Source organism: Mesoplodon bidens (genome assembly GCF_964165515.1).
Source record: "Mesoplodon bidens genome assembly, chromosome: 14".
In the NCBI taxonomy this organism is placed as follows: domain Eukaryota; kingdom Metazoa; phylum Chordata; class Mammalia; order Artiodactyla; family Ziphiidae; genus Mesoplodon; species Mesoplodon bidens.
The window spans coordinates 51111770-51137267 of NC_138170.1; the positions used below are offsets into that span (position 1 = coordinate 51111770).

The window sequence follows — 25498 nt, forward strand, 5'->3', positions numbered from 1 at the left end:
AGGGGCCAGGCGGCTCTCCCCGCCCAGCGCCGGCCCGGGCCCCCTCCCCGCTCGGCCCCGGAGGAGGGCGGGCCCAGGCGCCTCCCCGGATTGCGGGCTGCCGGCTCCGCGCCCCCGCCCGCCTGCCTGCCTACCGGCTCTCGCGCCCCGCGCCCCGCGCCCCGCCCGCGGACGCCGCTCGGCCCTGCCGGCTCACCCTAGCTTGACTCCCCGCGAGGGCTGTGGGGAGGGGGCGAGGAGGAGGAGCCGAGGAGGAGCGACGGGGAGGAAGGTGAGACTGGGGGAGGGGGCCGAGCGACCCGCGCTCGCGAGGAGCCGAGGGCTCCTCGCGAAAGTGCGCGCAACGCCCAGAAGCGTCCACAGGCTCCGATGCTGGGAGAAGACGTGGAGGCCTCTTGGGGAACCGCGACGACTCTTATGATGACGCAATAGTCATGGAAAATTATTCACGTATATTTAAACTCCATCCGGAAGGCAGGATCCATTCTGTCGGCCTCTAAGTGCACAACAAAACTAGAAATCGGGAAGGAAGAAAGGGCAAGAGAGTTAAAATTCTTTTTTAATTTTAAAAAAAATTTCATTCTCACGCACGGGGTGATGGGGGAGGGGTGGCGGTGGTCCCTGAGCTGGAAAGTAGGGACTCCTGGCTTACTGCTCCGTCCCGCCTCTCACCATCCCCACCACCCCATGCTGTTCACGGCAGAGCTTGAGTCATTTACTACGAAACTGGTGTCTGAGGGAGTTACAGCATCTTGAACCACTGACGCACCCCCGCACCAGCCAGAAAAGGGAGACTCTGCGACTCTGGATGCGGCGGGTGTACCTTTGCTCCCCCTAGAGGCGACATTCTCTGAGGCCCCTTTACAGTCCCAGTGTCCCTCGAAGGTGTTAGGTTGTGATCCCTGAGGAGTGATACACTCTGGAGCTCTAAGACGTGGCCTGTGATCCAGGCAACAACCCCTGTCCTCCTGCCTGGGCGATGCTTGGAAACACCCGTCAGGCCAGGTCGCGTTCACTCGCCAAGAGTGCTGCTTCTAACTTTAGGCCCTGGGGTGGGGTGGGGGCGTGGGGGTGGGGGAGAATACTCTGCACGTTGACACCACACCCTCCCTCCCCTTGCTGACAGGAGATAAATCGCTTCCTTTCATCAATTCACAGGATCAGAAAATGGTGTGTTGAGAGGCACCGCAGAGGTCAACTGGACCACCTCCCTTAGATCTCCGTGAAGTTGTAGGTAAGCAAATTGAGACGCAGAGAGGTGAAGTGGTTATCTCAAAGGCTTCCAGCTAATTCCAGCATTCAAGGACTTGGAACACACTTTGGGAAATACTCAGTTATGTCCTCACGCCACACTTGCCAGACCTCAACTCTCAAACCCCAAATCTGATTTCCATTGTCCTGCAAGACCTCCTGGATTCTTGGAAGTTCCTTGTGGAGTCCCACTGGACGTCTCACCAGACCCCTCCATTTGTGTCTGAGTGTGGGTATTTACATTGCCAGCTGCTTTAGGTTATGCAGTGAATCTGGAAGATTTTTTTTCTTTTTTTTTTTTTTTTTTCTTTTTGCGGTATGCGGGCCTCTCACTGCTGTGGCCTCTCCCGTTGCGGAGCACAGGCTCCGGATGCGCAGGCCCAGCGGCCATGGCTCACGGGCCCAGCCGCTCCGCGGCATATGGGATCCTCCCAGACCGGGGCACGAACCCGTATCCCCTGCATCGGCAGGCGGACTCTCAACCACTGCGCCACCAGGGAGGCCCTGGAAGATATTTTTTATGTACTGAATGACAGGTTAAGGAAGGCAGTTCAGTGCCTTGAAGTCAGATCTTGGTTCAAGACTAGTCTCTGCCACTTTCTTCTAGAGGGGAAGAAGGGAGGACTTGCCCCCTTTGCCTACAGGACTCCTTCTTCAGACAGCATTTGCTGGGACTGGGATTCTGAAAGGAGGGTCTGTCAGGAGAGGTTAAGGAGCTACCGGAGGCACTCAGCCTAGAGAGGGCATTTGGTTCTGGCTCTGACAGTACTTAGCAGTGTGACCTTGAGCATGCCACTTCCGTTCTCGGGGCCTCAGCTTTCTCATCTATAGATGTGAGCTCATCCATAAGGGTGAGATCAGGGCTCACCTTTGAGGACGCTACAGCTCTTCACAATATGTCCTGAGAGATCCTGGCAAAAGCTCTGGGCCAGGGGAGAAGCAGTTGCTAGAGACATGGGGATGGCCTTTTTGAGGGATAATGAGGTCTGTCCCAGGACTGGAGGATGGAGGCTTCCCCCATTGAGAACTCCAGCCTCTCAGTTCTCATGCTGCTTTTCAGTGAGGCAGATATTTACCGGGGATCCAGAGAGCTGGAGGATGGATTAGCTCTAGAACCTTGAAACATGGAAGGGACTCCGGGTTCTGGGTGCTTTGGGAGAAGCCCTGGGAATATCAGAGCACTCCAAGTGGGGAACTGCTGTCAGATAAATCATGCAGTGATGACTTCATTGATGATTGACGATGGTGACCTCATCCCTTTGGCCCATAGAAAAGCCAAGACCGACTGCCAGGAGTACTTTGAGCTCTGGACTGATTCCACCAGTTGAATGTAGAGTAGGAGGGAGATGGGAGAATTATCCTGGATGCCCAGGTCAGCCCAATGATGGGTTAGCTGGAAGGACCAAACAGATCTCAACAAATAATTACCATATAATGTGATCAGTGCTGTGGTAGAGGATAAGGAACAGTCTTTGGGAAGTGCAGGGAGGCTGTTAGTACCTAGCTCTACATGTGCTGAGGAAGGATTTGCAGAAGGGTGTCATTGGCCTGGGGTTTAAGAGGCCAATAGGAGTAAGGTAAGAATGCCTAGGAAAGACAGCCCTGCCCCCCGCCCCCAGCAAGAAGGAACAGCACACAACTTCTTGGGAATGGTGAGCCATGTAGGTGGGCAGAGTGCAGGATTAGTGGTGCAGCGGAACTGGTTTGTATGTAATTGAGAACTGTGTGATGCTGCCAGGCCATGGGCCTCTGGAAGCCACGTTAAGGGCATGCAGGGCCCCACCAGAACCTTGAAGAATGGAAGAGACTCACAGGATATTCGTGAGTTCCTATTTCTGGTTATCCCTGGGACCCTGTTGTACTACTGGTCTTCAGTTAGTCACTTGATTTAACAAGTCCCCCTTCCCTTTTTGCCTAGTGGGTGTGGGTTGGTTTTCTGTCACTGGTAACCAAAGGAATCTTTACTATGTTAGTATTATCCCTACAGTTGAGATAGGTGATGTGCAGCGAAATTCAGAAATTTGCCCAAAGTCATGTAGCTGGTAAGTGGCAGAGCTCGCTTTCAAAATGATCAGTCTTCTGAGCTCATGCTACTTCCCATGTTCCACATGAAGGAGGCATTAAAAGTTTTTCAGTAGGAAATGACAAGTTTAGAGCTGTCTTTTGAGAAGATCACTCTGGGAGTGGTGTTAGAACATGGATTTAGAGGGGACGAGAGTGAAGGCAGAGAAAGTGAGGAGGAGAGAGGTCACGAAGGTCTGAACCAGGCATGACTGTGTAAATGAAGAGGAGGCCATGGGTAACAGGACATTTTAATTAATTAATTTTTGGCTGCATTGGGTCTTTGTTGCTGTGCGTGGGCTTTCTCTAGTTGCGGTGAGCGGGGGCTACCCTTCGTTGTAGTGTGCGGACTTCTCATTGCAGTGGCTTCTTTTGTTGCAGAGCATGGGCTCTAGGCATGTGGGCTTCAGTAGTTGTGGCACGTGGGCTCAGTAGTTGTGGCTAACAGGCTCTAGAGTGCAGGCTCAGTCGTTGTGGCACACAGGCTTAGTTGCTCTGTGGCATGTGAGATCTTCCCAGACCAGGGCTCGAACCCGTGTCCCTTGCATTGGCAGGTGGATTCTTAATCGCTGTGCCACCAGGGAAGTCCCTAGCAGGATATTTAGATGACCAAGTCCACAGGGCTTGGTAACACAGCATGGGGAAGGGCTGGGATACCTCTGAGGCATTACTCATTGACGTATGATTCCATTGATGCATTCCTTCTCTCCATTCCTTTTTTTTTTTTTTTTTTTTTTTTTGCGGTTCGCGGGCCTCTCACTGCTGTGGCCTCTCCCGTTGCAGAGCACAGGCTCCAGACGCGCACGCTCAGCGGCCATGGCTCATGGGCCCAGCCGCTCCGCGGCATGTGGGATCCTCCCGGACCGGGGCACAAACCCGTGTCCCCTGCATCAGCAGGTGGACTCTCAACCACTGCGCCACCAGGGAAGCCCCTCTCCATTCCTTCTTAATCTCCTCTGTTTTTATCCTCCTTATTTTAGTTTTCTTCCTTACTTTTAAAAACTTTCCCATCTCCTCTTGGTGCCTAACCATGAGACCAACTGCCTAAATCAAGCTGAGAGTAGATCTCCAGAAGGACATTAAGTTTCTGTCATTTTGTTTGTGTTCCCTCACATTCACCCCCAAAATGGAAAACTGGATTCCAATGGATCATTTGGTGTCATGATGCTTTGGGTTGCAAGTAATAGGAAAGTCAACCCAAACTGGCTTCAACGGCAAAGGGAGTATATGGACTTCTTTGACTGAAACATACAGGAGTAGCTCAAGCTTTGGGCATGGCTTAATCAAAACTCTGGATCTATTTTTTTTCTTCACTTCTCTCAGTTTTTCTCTTCTCTTTGGGCCAACTTCTTACTTAGGTTGCCTTCTCTCTTGAAAACGAAATGGTTGTACCAGGTCCAGGCATTACCACCCGTACACCACACTGCCCAGGAGGAGAAAGAGCTTCTCTTGACTCACTGATTGCACAAAAGTCTTGGACTTTCTCTGATCAGATTAGCTGAGTTCATCATGGTGGCCATCAGAATGTCAGATGCTCGTTGCTTTAGGCCTGGGCTACTGGCCATCCCTGAAACCATCACTATGACAAGGGATTGGGACTATCCTGATTAGGCCTATCAGGGCCCACCCCAAGGCCAGGATTTTAATCCCACTTAGATTCTATGGTTTCTGCACAGTGGGCAGCAGGCATCGGGGGAATATATGCTGGGGACGCAACCAGCAATATCTATTACATCTGGATTGTTGCCCACCAGTCAAAGTTTCTAGGCCTCCCCAAGCTATACTAGAAATAAAGAACTTTAGGAAAAGCAGATTCCAAGGGAAGAAGGAAGTGAGAAGGATCTAAGTCAAATCTATGATTTGTTTCAAATTTCAGTCAGTTGGTTTGTCAGTACATGAATCCATGCTTGGTGTGAATCCCTAATTCTTGGCTGATAGTAGGTACACTTTCCCCACTTCAAATGTCCTTCTTAGAGTTACTGGTAAGGAGGTAAAGTGGTTATCATCCTTTTACCCCGTCCCCTCTGCTCTTCAGTTATGCTTCTTTTCTCCATACATGCTTCTTTTCTCTTTGCAGACTGCAGACTCTTCATTCCCCAGGGCTCTCTTGCTTCCCAGACTCCACCTGTCCCACGTTCATAGCATCGTGCTATGTGCCATACCTATTCCTCTTTTCCTTCCTACCACTAAAACCTCCCATCTGCATCCTTTTCTCTTAGGGCTCAGATGTAATATACATTGCACCATTTTTTAGCTAAGATACTAATGGCTTAAACACTGCAGCAGTTTCTTAAAGGTCAATGATTCCTAATGATCAGAATGATAAAAAAATCCAATAAATCTGGCTCACTTGTTTTTCATTTCTAGTTATGTTTCTAGAATGCATCTAGATCTCTTTTGTCCAGTTCATTACATACCAGGAACTCAGAAGTAAACCCCAGCCTCTGAGAATTTGGGCTCAAGCATCTTTAATAATGTTTTCCGATCTTCATTTCTAACTATCTTTTGCTGCAGCCTAGGTTAGGAGACCAGTCATTATACCTGATGGCATTGCCCCCATTGCTGAATCATGAAAAGGACACTTCTTTAGAGGTTGCTGGTGCAGAATACTCATATGATCTGGGAATGACCACCTCTTATAAGGTCCAAAGGAGGCTGGATCATAGATCCCTCTTCCCGAAATGAAATTAATGATTTTATTCCAGGCTTCAGTACTAAGAGTGCCAGAAAACCATCCAAGACTCATTTATGATTGTTCTTGCATAGTGGATGTTGCGGTCACTGAGTATTATAAGCACATTTTGAATTTGGGAAATCTTCCACTTTGTAAGTCATGGTAGGAAGAAAAGATCACCCCTTACGGAAGCCGAAAGTTACAGACTCTTGCTTTCATTGTCAGACTCAAGAGCTAAAGTGACTAGAGTTAAATACAGGGCACACTTTCTGTAGGTTGCAGCTTCAGTGTTGGGTACACAACTCAGTACTAAACACAGGAAGTGGCACATAGGGTGGGTGGTGGTGTTGGTTGTGGTGTAACTGAGTTCCTGGTGCAAAAGTGACTGCTGTACACACTGACTATCTAGAATGGTGGCAGCAATGATACCAGAAGTGATTTTCTCATCAGAGCAGGTCCTGAGGCATGTGTTGGGCGTGGTTCCTGTAAAGACAGTCTTGAGCAGCTTTACTAGCCTGCCCACGATCTTGTGTGCTATGCATGATCCATGGAGGTTCCTTTTCTGTTCAGTTAGCCACTGACAGCTTCTGTTCCTTGCACCGCAGCCTCTTGAGAAGAGGTTGGAGGAGTGGATCACTATATTGAATGTGCTTCATGCAGTGGGAGCAGAGATTCCCACTTCTACCAGACCAACCTCTGTCTTAGTCCATTCAGGCTGCTATAACAAAATGCCACACACTGGGTAGCTAATAAACAACAGAAATTTATTTTTCATAGTTCTGGGGGGTGGAAATCCAGGATCAGGGTACCAGCATGGTTGGGGAGGGCCCTCTTCTGGGTTGCAGACATGGCAGAAGGGGGGAAAGGGACTCTGTTGGGCCTCTTTTATAAGGGTGCTAATCCCACTCATGAGGGCTCTACCCTCATGACCTACTCACCTCTCGAAAGCCCCTACTAAGACCATTACTTTGGGCATTAGGTTCCAACATACAAATTTTGCGGGGACACGTTCAACCTATATACCTTCCTAATGTAAGCAATTCAAAACTTGCACAAAATATATGAAATCACTGTTTTCAGATATTGAACATAGCACAGGACTGTGATTTCTGAAAGAAAGGAACAAATGAGGCAAGCTCTACTACTACTTACCCTTTCTGCTGGAAGTACTTTCTGAATTGCAGCACAGTAAGGGGGAACCAAAGTTGACCATAGTGGTCTTGCTGAGTCGAAGGGACAGCTGAGGAGACAGCTGAGGAGGCTTTTCAAGGCTGAGTACCAGAGAGGAGGGAGTGTCCTCTTGAGTCTGTTGCTGATACTAAGTTGCTCATGCACAGAGTGAAACTCCACCATGGTAGGCAAAGAACTGCCAGGGAACATGAGCTGATTGGTTCCCAGGGCTCACACAGGGCTGGGGGATGTTTGAGTTTCAACCAGCCAATGTGAAGAGACATAGAGAATGTCCAGAGAAGTCAGTAGAAACTCCAGAAGGGTTATGCATTAGTAGAAGGGCTAAATTAGCCCTGAAGTAAAAGCAATTCTAGACCCCCAGGCCTCATATAGAACGAGTTTGTCCACTATTATGATAACTGCTGAGCAAAACAAATGTCATCATTTTTTTAAGGACAACAACAAAATAAAGACATTAAACAACATAAATTTTAGAAGGTCAAGAATCACTATATATGTAAAGAATAGAGAACTGTAACCAGAAAAATCAGTCAATAGAAACAAACCCAGAAATGACAGAGGTAATGGAATTAGCAGGCAAAGACTTAAAAAGGAATTAGAAATAAACCCAAAGATTTAAAGGAAAATGTGAACATGGGGAGGAAGGAAATGGAAGATATAAAAAGGAACAAAGGGCTTCCCTGGTGGCACAGTGGTTTAGAATCTGCCTGCCAAGGCAGGGGACACAAGAGAAGCCACCGCAATGAGAAGCCCGCACAACCCAAACGAAGTGTAGCCCTCACTCGCCACAACTAGAGAAAGCCTGTGCGCAGCAACGAAGACCCAATGCAGCCAAAAATAAATAAATAAATAATTTTTAAAAAAAGGAACCAAATCAAACTTCTAGAATTTAAGAATACAATACCTGAAATGAAAAATTCACCGACTGAGCTTAACAGCTGATTGGACACTGTAGAAGAAAGTACCTGTGACATTGAAGGCATAGCAGTATCCAAACTAAAGAGAAAAAGACTAATACACCATAGCTGTATCCTAAACTCTGCATTCCTGAGACCTTCGGTTAAAGATAGGAATTTCCAGCAGATGTCATTGGGGCAGGACTGTCAACCCCTTTGCAAAGATAGTGAAATAATTTTTAAAAAATTAATTAATTAATTTTTATTTTTGGCTGCATTGGGTCTTCATTGCTGTGCGTGGGCTTCTCATTAGGGTGGTTTCTCTTGTTGCGGAGCACAGGCTCTAGGTGCATGGGCTTTGGTAGTTGTGGCATGCGGGCTCAGTAGTTGTGGCTCGTGGGCTCTAGAGTGCAGGCTCAGTGCTTGTGGTACATGGGCTTAGTTGCTTCGTGGCATGTGGGATCTTCCCAGACCAGAGCTCAAACCCATGTCCCCTGCATTGGCAGGTGGATTCTTAATCACTGCACCAGCAGGGAAGGCCCTGAAATAATTTTATGTTGGTTGGTAAATGCTTCCTACCCTGAACCCACCTCTACCCCCACCACGCTCCAGTCAACCTAGGCCTTTCCCTGGCTCCCTCTGACTTTCTCATTCAACATCTAAAGGGTAATGTCCCCAGCAGAGAAGGAGGCCTTCAAGACCCTGTTCCAGCAGAGGCAGGACTATTCTGGTTGGTTAGTCGTTAATTATGTCGAGTGTCATCCCTGAGTGGGGTGTAGGTTACGATTGTGAGAGCCTTGCCTGGGCCTTCAAACCACCTCTCTGAGTGGAATAGTCTCAACCAGGGGACCCTGGGCAAATTCATTTAAATAATTTACATTTTAAAAATTCTTATTGAGCTCTGTGTTGCAGGAATGTGGGTGGGACAGGAGGAGGTGTCCCCCTTGTGGCAGGCCACTGCAGCACCTCTTTCATCTTCATTTTCGTCTCTCCTCATCTGAAAGAGAGTTACAAATCCCTAGGATTGTGACAGTCTATACGGGAGACTCTTTCCTCACTACCCATCCATTCATCTGTGGGTCCAACAAATAATGCTTAATGCTACTGCTATGTACTAGACTCTGGGTGAAGTGTTAAGATGAGTGCAGAGGGGGTCAGAAATAGCACTTTTCCCAACCAGGTCATTGTGGAAGTCACTATGCATGGTGAGGGACAGAGTTGGGTGGATACACTCTCCTCCTTGCAAACCAGTACCTTCCCTGCGTCTGGGGTTGAGCTGTGTCTCTCAGCAGAGGTGAAGCCAGTCAGGACCTATCACAGTGAGAGTTAAGTCAATACTAAAGGAGCGTTTGGCATCTGAATGCGTCCCCTGATCTGGGGATGGGTACCAAACGTTGCTCCTGATGTCCCTGAACAAGCAGAGCATCTGCTGTCTCGGTCCTGTCCCTGACTCTGGCTCAGAGGCTGGAGGCTTGGCCAGCCAGCTCCCTCTGATGGGCTTGTGTCCTGGGGCTCCTCACTGACTTCAAACCCACCCTCTGGCCCCTGGAGGCTTTCTGGGCTGACTGCTGGCCCGCATCTACCACCCCACAGGCAGCTTGGGAGTGCAATTCTGGGAAGGACAGGATGACTGGGGTGGTGTTTTGTGAATGACGACCTCTGACATTCACCTAGCACTTTACAAAGCTGCTTCACTCCTCACATCATTTGGCTTTCACAAAATTCCTCATTAACACCCTTTCTGTAAACAGATGAGGCTTTGTGTCTTTATCCGGATGGAATTCAGGCAGATTGTGAACCCTTATCCAGATCACCCAGCCTGTGAGTGACATCAGGACTGAAACTTTTACCTTTGATGCTCTGTCCAGTGCACTTCTCACGACACCAGCTATGGCCCGTGGGGGCATCCGAGCCAGAGAGAGGCCTCCTACTTCAGGGGCAGCCTGGTTCCCACCCTTGGTTACCATCCCGTGACGTCCTGTGACCAACCAGCCCATGGGACACACTCAATAGATATTAGCCATATAAGCTGCTTATACATCTTGTAGCCAGAATCTCAGACCACTCCCACCCACCCCCATCCCCACCTTAAAAGAGGCCTGTTTTGGGGGACGAATACTTTGATAAATCGATTATGGGAGAACTTACAAGGGTCTGCTTGAGTAACAATGGTTGTTTTCTAAGGAGGGTGGATTCAATTAACATGAGGTCAGTGTTTTCCAAATGTTTTGTACGGCAAATCACAGTAACCCATACATTTTCACTGTGAACCAGAATACGTATGTACGTATATATCATATATTTAACAAAGGTTTGACAGAACAACACTTAAACTTACTACCTGTAATGAACTCTGGGTTTTCTATTCCATTTGGTTTCACGGCCCACACTTTGAAAAACCCTGCTCCAGGGGCTCTGCTGAGTGGCTACCTGGCTGGCAGCTGGAGTTGAGTGCTCGGGACCACAAAGTTATAAGAACTCCTCCAACTAAACAACAAAAACAGCCTGATTTTTAAAATGGGCAAAAGGCCTGAATAGACATTTCTCCAAAGAAAATATGTAAATGCCCAATAAGCATATGAAAAGATGTTCAACGTCACTAATCATTAGGAAAATGCAAATCAAAACTATATGGGCCTCCCTGGTGGCGCAGTGGTTGAGAGTCCGCCTGGCGATGCAGGGGATACGGGTTCGTGCCCCGGTCTGGGAGGATCCCATATGCCGCGGAGCGGCTGGGCCTGTGAGCCATGGCCGCTGGGCCTGCGCATCCGGAGCCTGTGCTCCGCAACGGGAGAGGCCACAAGAGTGAGAGGCCCGCATACCGCAAAAAGAAAAAAAAAGAAAAAAAAAAAAAAACTATAATGAGTACCACCTCACACCCATTAGGAAAGCTGTTATCAAAAAACCAGAAAATAACAAAAATTGGTGAGGATGTGAAGAAATTGGAACCCTTGTTGCATTGCTGGTGAGATTATAAAATGGTGCAGCCACTGGGGAAAATGGTACGGCAGTTTCCTCAAAAAAGTAAACAGCATTGCCATATGATCCAGCAATTCCACTTCTAAGTAAGTACCCCAAAGAATTGAAAGCAGAGACTTGAACAGATATTTGTACACCTATATTCAGAGGAATGTTATTCACAATAGCCAAAAGGTGGAAGCAACCCAAATGTCCATTGATGACTGAACAAAATGTGATACGTACATACAATGGAATGTTATTCAGCCTTATAAAGGAAGGAGATTCTGACAAGTGCTATGACATGGATGAATCTTGAAGACATTATGCTAAGCGAAATAAGTCAGTCACAAAGGACAAAAATTAAATGATTCCACCTATATGAGGTTCCTAGAATAATCAAATTCGTAGACACAAAGTAGCTTGGTGGTTGCCAGGGACTAGGGGGAGGAGGGAATGGGGGTTAGTGTTTGATGGATACAGAGTTCTGGAGATGATTGGTGTTGTCCGTTTCACAACAATGTGAATATATTTAATGCCACTGAACATTACTTAGTGATTAAAATGATAAAAACTTATGTATATTTTACCACAATAAGACAAAGAAAAAAGATAAATGGATTTTACTTTTCAAATGGGATTTCCGGCTTCTCTAAAATATCAGATCTTGTGCCCCCCAAGTCCCCATTTCCAAAAGGCAGCAGAAGCCTGGGCCCTTTAGGCAGGGATGAAACAGAAGGGCTTTTTTCTTTTGCAAGTGGGGGGAACCACTACTGAAAACCTTTAGCTATGCAACTTTGTGGCAAATTGCTCTTGGGGGGAGCTTGATTCCTTTGAAGTAACCTTCCTGCAGATGTTTGAAAGGAGAAATCAAGTTGTGAATTCTTTTTTTTAATGTATAAATTTGTTTATTTTATTTATTTATTTTTGGCTGCGTTGGGTCTTCGTTGCTGCGCGCGGCCTTGCTCTAATTGTGGCGAGCGGGGGCTACTCTTCATTGCAGTGCCTGGGCTTCTCACTGCAGTGGCCTCTTGTTGCGGAGCGCGGGCTCTAGGTGCTCAGGCTTCAGTAGTTGTGGCACGTGGGCTCAGTAATTGTGGCTTGCGGGCTCTAGAGCGCAAGCTCAGTAGTTGTGGCGCATGGGCTTAGTTGCTCTGCGGCATGTGGGATCTTCCTGGACCAGGGATCAAACCCATGTCCCCTGCATTGGCAGGTGGATTCTTAACTACTGCGCCACCAGGGAAGCCCTAAGTTGTGAATTCTTAATGTAAATTATTTGGGGAGAAATGTTTCTGACCCTGCCTGGTTCTCTCCTTTATATTACCTGCCTGGCTCTAGTGGGCATTAGCTTTCTCCAGCCCCAACCAAAGCCTGCTTTGCCACTGGGATGGAGTTCTTAGATTAAAACTGTATGTGGCCCCTTAGTTATCAGCAATTGAAGCAGAGCTAAAGCTTTGTGGACACTTCTCTGATTTCCGCTCTGGGTGTCTCCTTTTACTTTCAGACCAAATGAACTCTCTGGCTGCTGCTTTCTCTCCCCACAGCTGGCTCCGGAGGGAGCAGGGTGCATCACACCCGCTTTCCCTCATCTTCACGCTGAGCTGAGTTGCTCAGCCCTGTGGGTGGAGCTGCAGCAGGTGCTGCCAGGGCCAGTCCCTGAGTCATCAAACCTGCTGGCTCTTGTACCACATCTCCTTCCATCTTGTGTTCATGTCCAAGCCCTCATCCATGCAGTCTCGACCTGGCATTTACTTACAGCCAGGCTCTCCTGCCTCCACCACCACCACCAGGCTGATCTTTCTAAACCCAGGTATGGCCAAGTTACATCCCTACTGAGAAGCCTTTGATAGGGCTCCTTAGCCTAATGTCCCAGCTCTCAGTCTGACATTTCAAACCTTCCCCAGTTGAACTCTGTCTTTCTAGGCATCACTCACTCCCACTGCCACTGCAGGCCTGTCTGCTGCTGCTACACCAATCTGTTCTCTGCACTCAGACCTCCTACACATTCCCAGCACGGTGTCTCTGCCCACAGTGTTCTCCCTGTCTAGACAATCTCACTCTCTCTTCCTGCTTCTCAGAATTGTTTGTTCTTCAGTGCCCATCTGTACTTCTCCCTCCCAGCTTGACCCCTTGCTCAGAGGATGACTCCTTCAGCTGAAGCCTGTGGCCACACAGCCTGTGTGCTCTCCTGGCTTTTATCCCATCCCATGTTGGGTGCAGGTACCTTTCCATATTTCTGAACCAAAGTCCTCTCTGGAAACCCCAAGGCATTGCTTCGAGTCAGGTATCCATCACAGCTTGATCGATTCTTGCCTATTTGGATAAATCCTCCTTCATGAATACTGTCTACTGGCTAACCTTTTCCAGGTGACCTGCCTCCAGTTAAAACATGTGTGGTCACTAATGGTGTGTCTCAAACCACCCACTACATGGTGTACCTGGTTGCAGAGCAGTTCATTATAAAAGAGCCCATGGTGAGCTTGGGAGGGGCTTTTAGGGATTGGATCCCTTCATTTGCTTAGCTTTCTTGGAACTGGTGATTCCTAACAGATCACACTGTAGTGTGATTTCCTCTTTACCTGTACATCTCCCTCATGACGTCGTAGGCTTGGGAGGTGGGCTGGTGTCTGCTTGTCCTCTGTCTCCAGTGCCTACACAGTGCCTGGCACATGGTAGATGTTCAACAAATATTTCTTGAAAGAAAAGGGAATGCCCCCTTCGCACATATTTATTTATTTATAAATTATTTATTTATTTGTTTGGTTGTGGCAGGTGTGCTCCTTAGTTGTGACTCTCAGGCTCCTTAGTTGTGGCATGTGTGCTCCTTAGTTGTGGCATGTGTGTTCCTTAGTTGAGGCCGGTGGGCTCCTTAGTTGTGGCTCATGGGCTCCTTAGTTGCGTCTCACTGGCTCCTTAGTTATGGCACGTGGGCTCCTTAGTTGCAACAGGTAGGCTACTTAGTTGCAGCTCACCGGCTCCTTAGTTGTGGCATGAGAACTCTTAGTTGCGGCATGCATGTGGAATCTAGTTCCCTAACCAGGGATCAAACCCCGGCCTACTGCATTGGGAGCATGGAGTCTTAACCACTGCTCCATCAGGAAAGTCCCCCTTCCCACATGTTTAGTATTTAAATTTAGTATGCTAAATTTCCTCGCCCACTTCCTGGGCCCTGCAAGTTGCCCCATGCTCCAAGCGCTGGAAAGCCCCTTCCCTTCCTCACGCTGTAATCTCTTAAGTGTCTGGAGGCCATGGTTTGGTGCTGCTTCTCTTTCAGCCAGGGTTACCGAGCCCACACCCAGACACATCCACCCTCAGACTTACTTACAAATCCCAGCTAGAATGAGGAACAGTTGTTTCAGGGTCTGGGCAGGGCTCCAGGGTGACAGACACATTTTGCCCACCAAGCACGCCTGCCACCCCTTCCTCCCTCTAATGGTGATGAGGATTCCCCAAGGTGCACACCGGATCACACAGGTGAGGCCAGGGAAGAGAGATTTCCAAGCTCACACTTCCACTAAGAATGCCTCTTGGGCTTCCCTGGTGGCGCAGTGGTTGGGGGTCCGCCTGCCGATGGCAGGGGACACAGGTTCGTGCCCCAGTCCGGGAAGATCCCACATGCCACAGAGCGGCTGGGCCCGTGAGCCATGGCCGCTGAGCCTGCGCATCCGGAGCCTGTGCTCTGCGGCGGGAGAGGCCACAGCAGTGAGAGGCCCGCGTACGCAAAAAAAAAAAAAAAAAAGAATGCCTCTTATGCGTACAAATACAAAATCATCAGTTTTGAAATGTCTTCTTCCCTAAGGTCATAAGAAGGGGTTTCTGGGGATGCTGGCAATGTCCTGCTGCTTGACCCGGGTGCTGGTTACAGGATATTTGCCTCATAATAATTCATTAAGCCATACACCTTTCTGAATGTGTGTTACATTTCACAGTAAAAAAGGAAGTACCCCCACCCCCACCCCCGCCACCCGCCTCAGCCTCAGGGCCTTAATCCAATCAATTCATGTTTAACCAGTGCCTGTCTGCATCCAGCCCCTGCTAGAGAAAGAGATTCTTGTCCTCAAGGAATTTCCTGGAGGAAGGAAGGTAACTAGAGCATCAGAAGACTCTGAATCCAGCTCTGAATTATATCTGGAAAATAGGCCATGCTGTCATTTTGAGGAGGAGTCCAGAGGTCAAGGAGGTAGTGGGGCTCAAACTGGGCTGAGGATGTAGGTGGGATTTAGGTAAGTGGAGAGAAGCAGAGGAAGGCATTGTAGTTGAGAGAACTGTATGATCAAGAGCTGTTAGGTAAGACTGAGCCTGATGTGTCTGGGGGCAATGAAGAAACCCTAGTACTGAAGAGTTTATGGGAGTAAGACTGTCTTGGAGAGCTCTACATCGGCCCCCAGCCCCAAACATGGGCAGGGTGGATGCCACTTACAGTGCAAGCCTGCCTTATCTGAATGGAGAATCCTGTGCCCTTGTGCAAGAGCAGACATGTGTGTTTCACATTTCTTAGTCCGTTTTGTTGTTTTGTTCAAGCCACAGGCTCAAGTGGGCTCATAATCCCCATCCGGGACAGACTGGAAGTTATATCTGCCAGACACATTACTCGGGCACCCGAGTTCCTGCAGAGACACTTACTTGTTCAATTCCTGACTTTTAGCCCTGCCCCACCCTGCAGCTGCCTTCAAGTCCCAGCACTGATAGCCTGAGTAGAAGTGGGAGTCAGAAGAAGCATGAGAACTCAGGACTGCAGATTCAGAGACTGTGACAGGCTGTGGGATGACTCTACCCCAGCCTCAGCCCAAGAGCCCTGGAATTCCAGGACTTCACCTACCATCACCAAGGATATGGCTGGCCACCTGAGACCATGGGTGAATGTGCCATGAAGTGCTGTGAGGTTCCCAAACTCCATGCAGGGCTACTAATTTTAATATAAGGAAGCAAGACTAGGATGTGTTTGCACTTATTTTAGGGAGTGGAGATCAAATCAGGCATAAGTACTCTGTGCACACAAAGAGTGACTGTGATGAGGCTTAAAGCGGAGGAGAAGAGCTAGTAATAATATATTAGTAGTAGTACTAGTGATGCTGATGATGACAGTAACTACCAAGCGTGAAGATTAACTTTGTGCTTAACGGTATGCTAAACATTCACTTCTTTCATTTAAGCCTCACAATAATCCTATGATGTGCATGCTATTATTATTTCCATTTTACGGATGGAGAAACTGAGGCTTCGAGGCATGAGCTGCTTTCCCAAAGTCATACAAATGTTAAGTGCAGAAGTAGGATCTGAATTCCAGCAGTCTTACTCCAGCAGCCATACTGTGGAAGCCGGCGATGCCTCCTTAAGCCCTGTCTGGGCTTGGAGAGGATGTCCTCCCTGAGGGACCAGAGCCTGCCAGCCCCTGTGGCTGGTGTGGCATTCTTAAAGACTGTCTGGCAAGTTTTCTTGCTCTGGTTTCTCACTAAAACAACCTTTGGATTTGGCTTCCCATGCAACTCACATACAGGAAAAGAGGGCCATGACTTGCCAACATGACAGCTGTATTTTTCACTAGTAACTTAATAAACTGGCTGCCTGGGTTCACATACGTACCTGTTTCTGACAGCTTAGTTAAGGTGAGCCCACCTCAGAGCTGAAGCCCAGCATGTGCCAACTTAATTGAGATTCTGGGCATGCAAGCGTAGCCCCCAGCCGAGGCCCTCTGTGCCAAGGAAATTCCTCTTGGCCTCCTTTTGGCTGGTTTGGCCCACCTTCCCCAGTGACAGTCTGGCTTTTTGGATTCGAGCCGCCTGGTCAAACTGTGAGGGTCTGCAGAAAGAAGGAAGCAACAGTGCCAGGTTCCAGTGCGTGTTCCAAGTTCCACATTCTGCCTTCAGACGCCCGGCGCCAAAGCAAAGGCTGGCCCTTGGCAGGGGACTGGTAAGGATTTGTCTGGTACATTTTTTCCTTTACACACTTAACCTGGGGCTTCCTGCATCTCTTACTCTCTCTGCTTTCATTCATGGTGGCTTCCAAAGCTGGTGATTAGCAGGGTTACCCAGAGAGCCCTTTTTTAAAAAACATATTTAATGGACTTGTCTTATTTAGGAGAAGAGAATGTTTTGCTCTGTTTACAAAAGTGCAGTTTAAGAAAAATTACATCCTAAAATAGTGGGGAATGGGTGGGCTAAATCATTTTCTTTTTAACTTCCAATGACAGTTTGTAAGGTTGAACCCAAAGTCTTGGTCTTTGTCAGAAACACGGGGTTGTTTTTCCACCAAGCTTGGTGAACGGTGCATCTTTCTGAGACAGCATTCTTTTTTTTTTTAATTGTAAAAGACACATAACATGAAATCTACCCTCTTAACAAAATTTTAAGTATACAGTACAGTATTAAGTGTATGCACATTGTTGTACAGCAGATCTCTTTTTCACCTTGCATGATTAAAACTTTATATCCATTAAACACAACTTTCTAATTCCCCTCCACCTGGCCCCTGGCAACCATCATTCTACTTTCTGCTCCTATGAATTTAACTACTTTAGATACCTCATTTAAGTGTAATCATGCAGTATTTTTCCTGTGACTGGCTTATTTCATTTAGCATAATGTCCTCAAGGTTCATCCATTATGTAGCATATGACAGGATTTCCTTGTCATATTTAAGGCAAAATAATATTTCATTCAGTGTATATACAACATTTTCTTTATCCATTCAATCATCAGTAGACATTTAGGTTGTTTCCACCTCTTGGTTATTGTGAATAAAGCTCCAATGAACATGGGAATGCAAATATCTCTTTGAGATCCTGTTTTCAGTTCTTTTGGGTAAATATCCAGAAGTGAGATTGTTGGATCATATGGGAGTCTTTAATCCATTTTGAGTTGATTTCTGTATATGATGTAAGATGAGGGTCCAATTTCATTCTTTTGCACGAGATATTTAGTTTTCCTAATACCATTTGTTGAAGAGACTATTCCCATTGTATAGTCTTGGCACCCTTGTTTGAAGATTATTTTACTGTATTTGTGTGGGTTTATTTCTAGGATCTCTATTCTATTATATTGGTCTATCTGTCTGCTAGTACTATGCTGTTTCGATTACTATAGGCTTGTAATATATTTTGAAGTTAGGAGTGTGAAGCCTCCAGCTTTGTTCTCTTTCAAGATTGTTTTTGCTGTTCAGGGTTCTTTGTGGTTTCACATGAATTTTAGGATTGTTTTTCTATTTCTTCAAAAAATGCCATTAAGAGTTTGATAGGAATAGCACTGAATTTGTAGATCACTTTGAGTAGTATGAACAGTATTAAGTCTTCTAATCCATGAACATGGGATGTCTTTCCATTTATTTCTGTCTTTAAATTCTTTCAGCAGTGATTTGTAGTTTTTAGTGTTCAAGTATTTAGCTTCCTTGGTTAAATTTATTCCTAGTATTTTGTTCTTTTTGATGATATTGTAAATGGAATTGTTTTCTTAATTTTCCTTTTGGATTATTCATTTTTATTGTATAGAAACAATTGCTTTTTATATGTTGATTTTGTATCTCTCCAATTTTGATGAGTTTTTTGTCTTTCTCGTGTCTAATTGCTGTAGCTAGGACTTCCAATATTATGTTGAATAAAAGTGGCAAGAGTGGACATCCTTGCCTTCCTTATTCCTGATGTTAGAAGAAAAGCTTTCAGTTTTTCACTGTTGTGTATGAATGATGTTAGCTGTGCACTTTTCATATATGACCTGCATTATATAGAGGTAATTTCCTTCTATTCCTAGTTCATGGAGTGTTTTTCTTATCATGAAAGGGTGTTTAATTTTGTCAAATGCCTTTTCTGCATCTACTGAGATGATCATGTGATTTTATCTTTCTTTCTGTTAATGTGGTGTATCGCATTGATTGATTTTTGTATGTTGAACCATCCTTGCATTCCAGGGATAAATCCCACTTGGTCATGGTGTATAATTCTTTTAATGTGCTATTGAATTCGGTTTGCTAATATTTTTTTGAGATTTTTGCATCTGTGTTCATCAGGGATATTGGCTTGCAGTTTTCTTTTCTTGTAGTGTCTTTCTGGCTTTGGTATCAGGATAATGCTGACCTCTTAAAGTGAATTTGAAAGGGTTCCCTCCTCTTCAGTTTTTTGGAAGAGTTCTCAGGAGTTGGCATTAATTTTTTAAAAAAATTTTGTAGAGGGCTTCCCTGGTGGCACAGTGGTTGAGAGTCCACCTGCTGATGCAGGGGACATGGATTCGTGCCCCAGTCCGTGAAGATCCCACATGCCGCGGAGCGGCTGGGCCCGTGAGCCATGGCCACTGAGCCTGCGTGTCCGGAGCCTGTGCTCCTCAATGGGAGAGGCCACAACAGTGAGAGGCCCGCGTACCGCAAAAAAAAAAAAAAAATTTGTAGAATTCTCCTTTGAGGCTATCCAGTCTTGGGCTTTTTTTCTTTTTGGTTGGGAGGTTTTGATTACTGGTTCAATCTCCAGTTATAGATATGTTCAGATTTTCTATTTCTGCATGGTTCAGCCTTGGTACATGGTATGTTTCTAGGAATTTATCCATTTCTTTTAGGTTTTCCAATTTGTTGGTTTATGGTTGTTCAGAGTGGTCTCTTACAATGCTTTTTATTTCTGTGGCATCAGTATAATGATTTTATATATTTGAGTCTTCTTTTTTTCTTAGTCTGGCTAAAGGTTGTCAGTTTTATCTTTTCAAAACCTAACTCTTAGTTTCATTGATTCTTTTCCATTTTTCTATTTCATTTATTTCTGCCCTAATTTTTATTATTTCCTTCCTTCTGCTAATTTTGGGCTTGTTTTTTCTTTTCCTAGTTCCTTAATGTATAAAGTTAAGTTGTGTATTTGAAATCTCTCTTTTTAGACGTAGGCTTTTACAGCTATAAACTTTTCTTAGTACCGCTTTTCCTGCATCCCAAGTTTTGGTATGTGTATTTCATTTTTGTTTGTCTCAAGATATTTTCTAATTTCCCTTTAGATATCTTCTTTGATCCATTGGTTGTTCAAGAGAGTGTTGTTTAATTTCTACATATTTGTGTTTTCCATTTTTCCTTCTGCTACTTATTTCTAACTTAATTCCATTGTGGTTAGAAAAGATACTTGGTATGATTTCAGTCTTCTTAAGTTTGTTAAGGCTTTGTTTGTGACCTAACATGTAATCCATGCTGGAGAGTGTTAAAACTGTGCTTGAGAAAAATGTGTGTTTTGCTGCTGGTGGTGGAATATTTTGCTATGTCGTCTGTTAGGTCTATTTGATCTATATCATTGTTAAAGTCCTGTGTTTCCTTATTGATCTTCTCTCTGGATAGTTTATTCATTATTGGAAGTGAGATATTGACATCTCTTAATATTTCTGTGTTCCTGACTATTACTTCCTTCAGTTCTGTTAATGTTTACTTTATATATTTGGGTACTCTGATGTTGAGTACATATATATCTATAGTTACTATATCTTCTTAGTGAATTGACCTTTTTATCATTATAAAATTTCCTTCTTTTATGACAGTTTTTGACTTAAAATATATTTTATATGATATAAGTATGGCCACTCCTGCTCTCTTTTGGTTACCATTAGCACAGAATATCTTTCTCCATCCTTTCACTTTCAGCCTATGTGTGTTCTTAAACCTAAAGTGAGTCTCCTGTAGACAGCATATAATTGGATCTTGTTTTGTTTTTAATTTATTCAGCCACTCTATAGCTTTTGATTAGGGAGTTTAATTTACATTTAAAATAGTTACGTATAAAGAAGGATGTGCTATTGTCATTTTGTTCATTGTTTTCTGTCTGCTTTGTAGCTTTTTTTGCCCCTCTCTTGATGTCTTTGTGTTTCACTGATTTGTTTTAGTGACATGATTTGATTCCTTTCTCATTTTTGTTTGTGAATCTGGATGTCTGTTTCCTTCCTCAGACTTGGGGAGTTTGGAGCCATTATTTCTTCAAATAAGCTTTCTGCTCCTTTCTGTCTCTTCACCTTCTGGGGCTCCCATATTACATATATTAATTCACTTGATGGTGTTCCGTATGTCTCTTAGGCTTCCTTCACTTTAAAAAAATTTGCTTCTCCAACAATAATAGATAATTTCAAATAGCCTGTCTTCGAGTTTGCTGTTTATTTCTTCTCCATAATCAAATCTGTTGTTGAACACCTCTAGTGAATTTTTCAGTTCAGTTATTGTATTCTTTAGCTCCAAATTTTCTGTTTGGTTCTTTTTAATATATTCCATCTCTTTATTGCTAGTCTTATTTTTTTCATGTATTTTTCATGTATTTTCCTGGGCTCATTAAGCATCCCAGTGAGTCTTTTTTTTTTCTTTTCCATTATGGTTTATTACAGGATATTGAATATAGTTTCCTGTGCTATACAATAGGACTGAATTGTTTATCCATTCTATATATAATAGTTTGCATCTGCTAGTCCCAAACTCCCAATCCAACCCTCCCCCGCACCTCTTACCCCTTGGCAACACAAGTCTGTTCTCTATGTCTGTGAGTCTGTTTCTTTTTTGTAGATAAGTTCATTTGTGTCATATTTTAGATTCCACATATAAGTGACATCGTATGGTATTTGTCTTTCTCTTTTTGACTTACTTCGTTTAGTGCAGTAATCTCTAAGTCCATCTATGTAGCTGCAAATGGCATTATTTCATTCTTTTTTATGACTGAGTAATATTCCATTGTATATATATGCCACATCTTGTTTATCCATTCATCTGTCGATGGACATTTAGGTTGTTTCCATGTCTTGGCTATTGTAAATAGTGCTGCTATGAACATAGGGGTGCATGTATCTTTTCAAATTATAGTTTTGTCTGGATATATGCCCAGGAGTGGGGTTGCTGAATCATACGGCAACTCTATTTTTAATTTTTTGAGGAACCTCAATACTGTTCTCCATAGTGAGTGCACCAATTTACATTCCCACCAACAGTATAGGAGGGTCCAGGGAGTCTTTTTAAGATATGGATTCCCAGACCCTACTGGCAGAAATTCTAATTCAGTAGTCTGGAGTGGGGCCTGGAAAGCTGTATTTCTGAAAGGTCCCCCAGGTGATTCATATGTACATCTAGGTTTGGAAACCACTTCCAGTTAAAAGACTACCTTCAACCCCTCCCACCTTGCAGTTCTCTCCAGGATGCCACTATCTGCCTATGAGTTTTCTGTCTCTTTGTATCAGTTAAGGCTCTAAAAATCTTTTTGCTTCACGGCAGCCTTCCTGGATTTTGCTTCAAGGCAACCTTCCTGTTTAACCACAAGTTTCTTATGACTCTCCCCAGCCTTCTCCAACCCAAAATGTGCCTACACTTTCCATTTTTGTATTAATTTGGCATTTCCATTCTCTCCACTTGCTATCTGTGATTGAGCCATTGCTGACTAGAAATCTTCTGGAGGTCTGCCCTAATCATCTCATTATTATTTGATGACAAAAAGGTGGTGAGTGTAGTAGAAATGGAACTCTGGGAACCCAGGTTTTGGTCTCTGTTCTACTAGGGTATGACCTTGGACAGGTTGCTTTCCCTCTCTGGGCTTCAGTTTCCTCATCTGTCAAATGATTCATGAATAGATGATCTCCATGATCCTTCCCTTTGGACTCTGACTGTATCCTTCCTCCCCTCATGCATTCCACAGCTCAGAACGTGGAACTCTGGAGACACTCCTGAAACTGCCCTAAGTCAAAAGAACCAGAGAGTCCACCAGTTCTCCCTCCACCTCCCTTTCCAGGAGCAGCCATGGCCCTGAGTGATGTCAATGTGCAGAAGCAGATTAAGCACATGATGGCTTTCACTGAGCAGGAAGCCAATGAGAAGGTAGAAGAAATAGATGCCAAGGCTGAGGAAGAGTTCAACATTGAGAAAGGATGCCTTGTGCAAACCCAATGACTGAAGATTATGGAGTATTATGAGAAGAAAGAGAAGCAGATAGAGCAGCAGAAGAAAATCCAGATGTCTACCATGAGGAGTCAGGCAAGGCTGAAAGTCCTGAGAGCCCGAAACGACCTCATCTCAGAGTTGCTGAAAGATGCAAAGCTGAGACTCAGCAGGATTGTGGCAGACCCAGGATTTTACCATGGGCTGCTGGATAAACTAGTGCTCCAGGGTCTGCTCCGACTGCTGGAGCCTGTGGTGATTGTACGCTGCAGGCCACAGGACCTCCTCCTGGTGAAGGCTGCAGTGAAAAAAGCCATCCCTCAATACACGACAGTCTGCCACAAATGTGTGGAAGTCCAAGTTGACAGAAAGATGCAACTGGCTACAGATGCGGCTGGAGGTGTGGAGGTCTACAGTGGTGATCAGAGAATAATGGTTTCCAGTACTCTGGAAAGTCGACTGGATCTCTTATCCCGGCAAAAGATACCAGAAATACGAAAGGCCTTGTTTGGAGCCAGTGCCAACAGGAAGTTCTTTAAGCCTCTAGGAAGTGAAGCTCATGTTGAACTTCTAAGCTGTAAAAGCATGAGTTATTAGGACAAAGGAAACCAGTAATATCTCCTCCTCTTTTTTGCTCTGGTATTAGTCTATCTTCATGAAATACCCTTTGACTAGCTAAAGGCATTATACTTTGGAATAAAGCCTGACTTAGTGCTTAGCAACTATTTCCAATTTATCTATACATATTACAGCTTCTTGTCAGTTCTACAGTCTGGGTTGAAGGGAGTAGAGACTTCTGTTCTTTAGCTCGTCCTCCAACTGAGATGTGAATGGTATTCTTGACCTAGGGGTCTGGGTGTTCTAAAGCTCTTTAATATGTATGTGAAGTTTGTTTTTCTTCTTTTGTCTCAGCTTCTTGTTCTTATGTTATTTAATAAGGTCTAGAACTCTTTTTCATGTGTAGAGGGTCAACTTCATGGGCGTATGGTGAGTGCAGTCACACAGAGCTTCATGTCAGAAGAGCCTGGGACTTGGGGGTCTAATACTTTATAACCACTGTCTGGAAATTCTTAATTTTATTTTTGCATGTGTGCTTTATAAGTGAGGTCCAGTGGGACTTTGGAGCATGTGTCAGGGACTTGGACCTTGGCTCACACGTAGTACTAATTCCCAAAGCCTACCCATCTCCCTGGGATGGGTTCTTGACCACCCACTTCCCAGCGCCCTGGTGCTCCAAGGCCCTGCCTTCCCTTACCTCAACTAGTGCACATTGCTGCCCTCTGCCCAGTGTGCATGCGGGGAGGGTCTGTATGCTCCGTAGAATCTTAGGGCTGGGCATAATGGTGGCCATCTCTGCTCAGGTTGGCAGCTCCATGGCACATTCAGCAGGTGACTTGGTGAGCGTGGGTCTCTCACCCACCAGATACTGGGCACATCTCAGTGTGGAGGTTTAAAGACCCTGGGGTTCACCTGTCTCCTGTGGATTGGATCAGCCAGCCTATTGGAATGGGAGATACCTGGCTTGGCTTCCCTGACCCTGGCCTCAGTACAACACATAGATCTGGGGGCTGGTGGGAAGGAGGGCCCAGCAGCTGTCAAGGTTGCTGGGCCTGAGTCTAGGGGAGGGATCTTCAGGAGCTTATAAGGGTCTGCACTTGCCCTGTAAAGTATCCTGTGCCTGATGGAGTTCTGCATTAGACAACTCAGTGTCTGTGGGGGGACTTGGGCTCATCTCTTGTGACCAGCTGGATGCATCTTCTGGGAGAAGCCAAGAAATACAGTCATTGTGGTGATTCTCTTATATGGGCATTGCACAATATAAAGATAAATGATAAAATTCATGCTAAGGATTTTATATTGAATTTTTATTTACTTAGACATTAAATAGCAAATAAACACCATGACAAGCCAAAAGAGAGACTGCAGAAGAAAAGAAAAAGCTTTATAAGTATTTTAGTACCTTTAACTGTACTTTTTGAGCAAAGGATTCCACAGTTTCATTTTACACTGGGCCCCATAAATTATGTAGCTGGTTCTGCATGTGTATGGTGATTTTAAGTCTAATTTATGCCTGAGTGTGATTTATGTATTAAAATAGAAGTTTTTTGAAAAAAAGAATCCCCAGGCAACTCTGCCAAGGGCAAAGGTTGGCTTGTGTGGTCAGGAATTTATAAGGAACAGAAATCCCATGAAGCTCAAACACAGAGTAGGAGGCAGGTTATTAGTAAACAGGGGTGTCTCATAGAAGCTCGGGACAGGAATCTGTCATGGTCTCAGGGGAGGGCTGGAACTGGGCATCAGAAAGCTTTCTGAAGTCCTCTAGATGGCTAGTTCATTTTCTTTTTTAAGCAGTGACTTTTTCTACTGTCCATTTTATTTTTTTATTATAATTATTTTTTAAACGTAAGGACTGATACTCTATTTTTTTACTTTATCTTTTTTTTTTTGGCTGCATTGGGTCTTTGTTGCTGCACACAGGCTTTCTCTAGTTGCGGCGAGCGGGGGCTACTCTTCTTTGCGGTGTGCAGGCTTCTCACTGTGGTGGCGTCTCTTAGTGTGGAGCACGGGTTCTAGGTGCACGGGCTTCAGAAGTTGCAGCACGCGGGCTCAGTAGTTG

The 25498-nt window shown here is 45.3% G+C and overlaps 1 protein-coding gene across 1 annotated transcript; it reads left to right on the forward strand.

Moving 5' to 3' along the window:
* Positions 1–186: 186 nt before the first annotated feature.
* Positions 187–25498, forward strand: ATP6V1E2 (ATPase H+ transporting V1 subunit E2). The gene is given in 4 exon segments (XM_081254629.1): positions 187–271; positions 1159–1234; positions 22643–22890; positions 22894–25498. Coding segments are annotated over 2 exon segments (732 nt in total). The 5' UTR covers positions 187–271; positions 1159–1234; positions 22643–22743; the 3' UTR covers positions 23479–25498.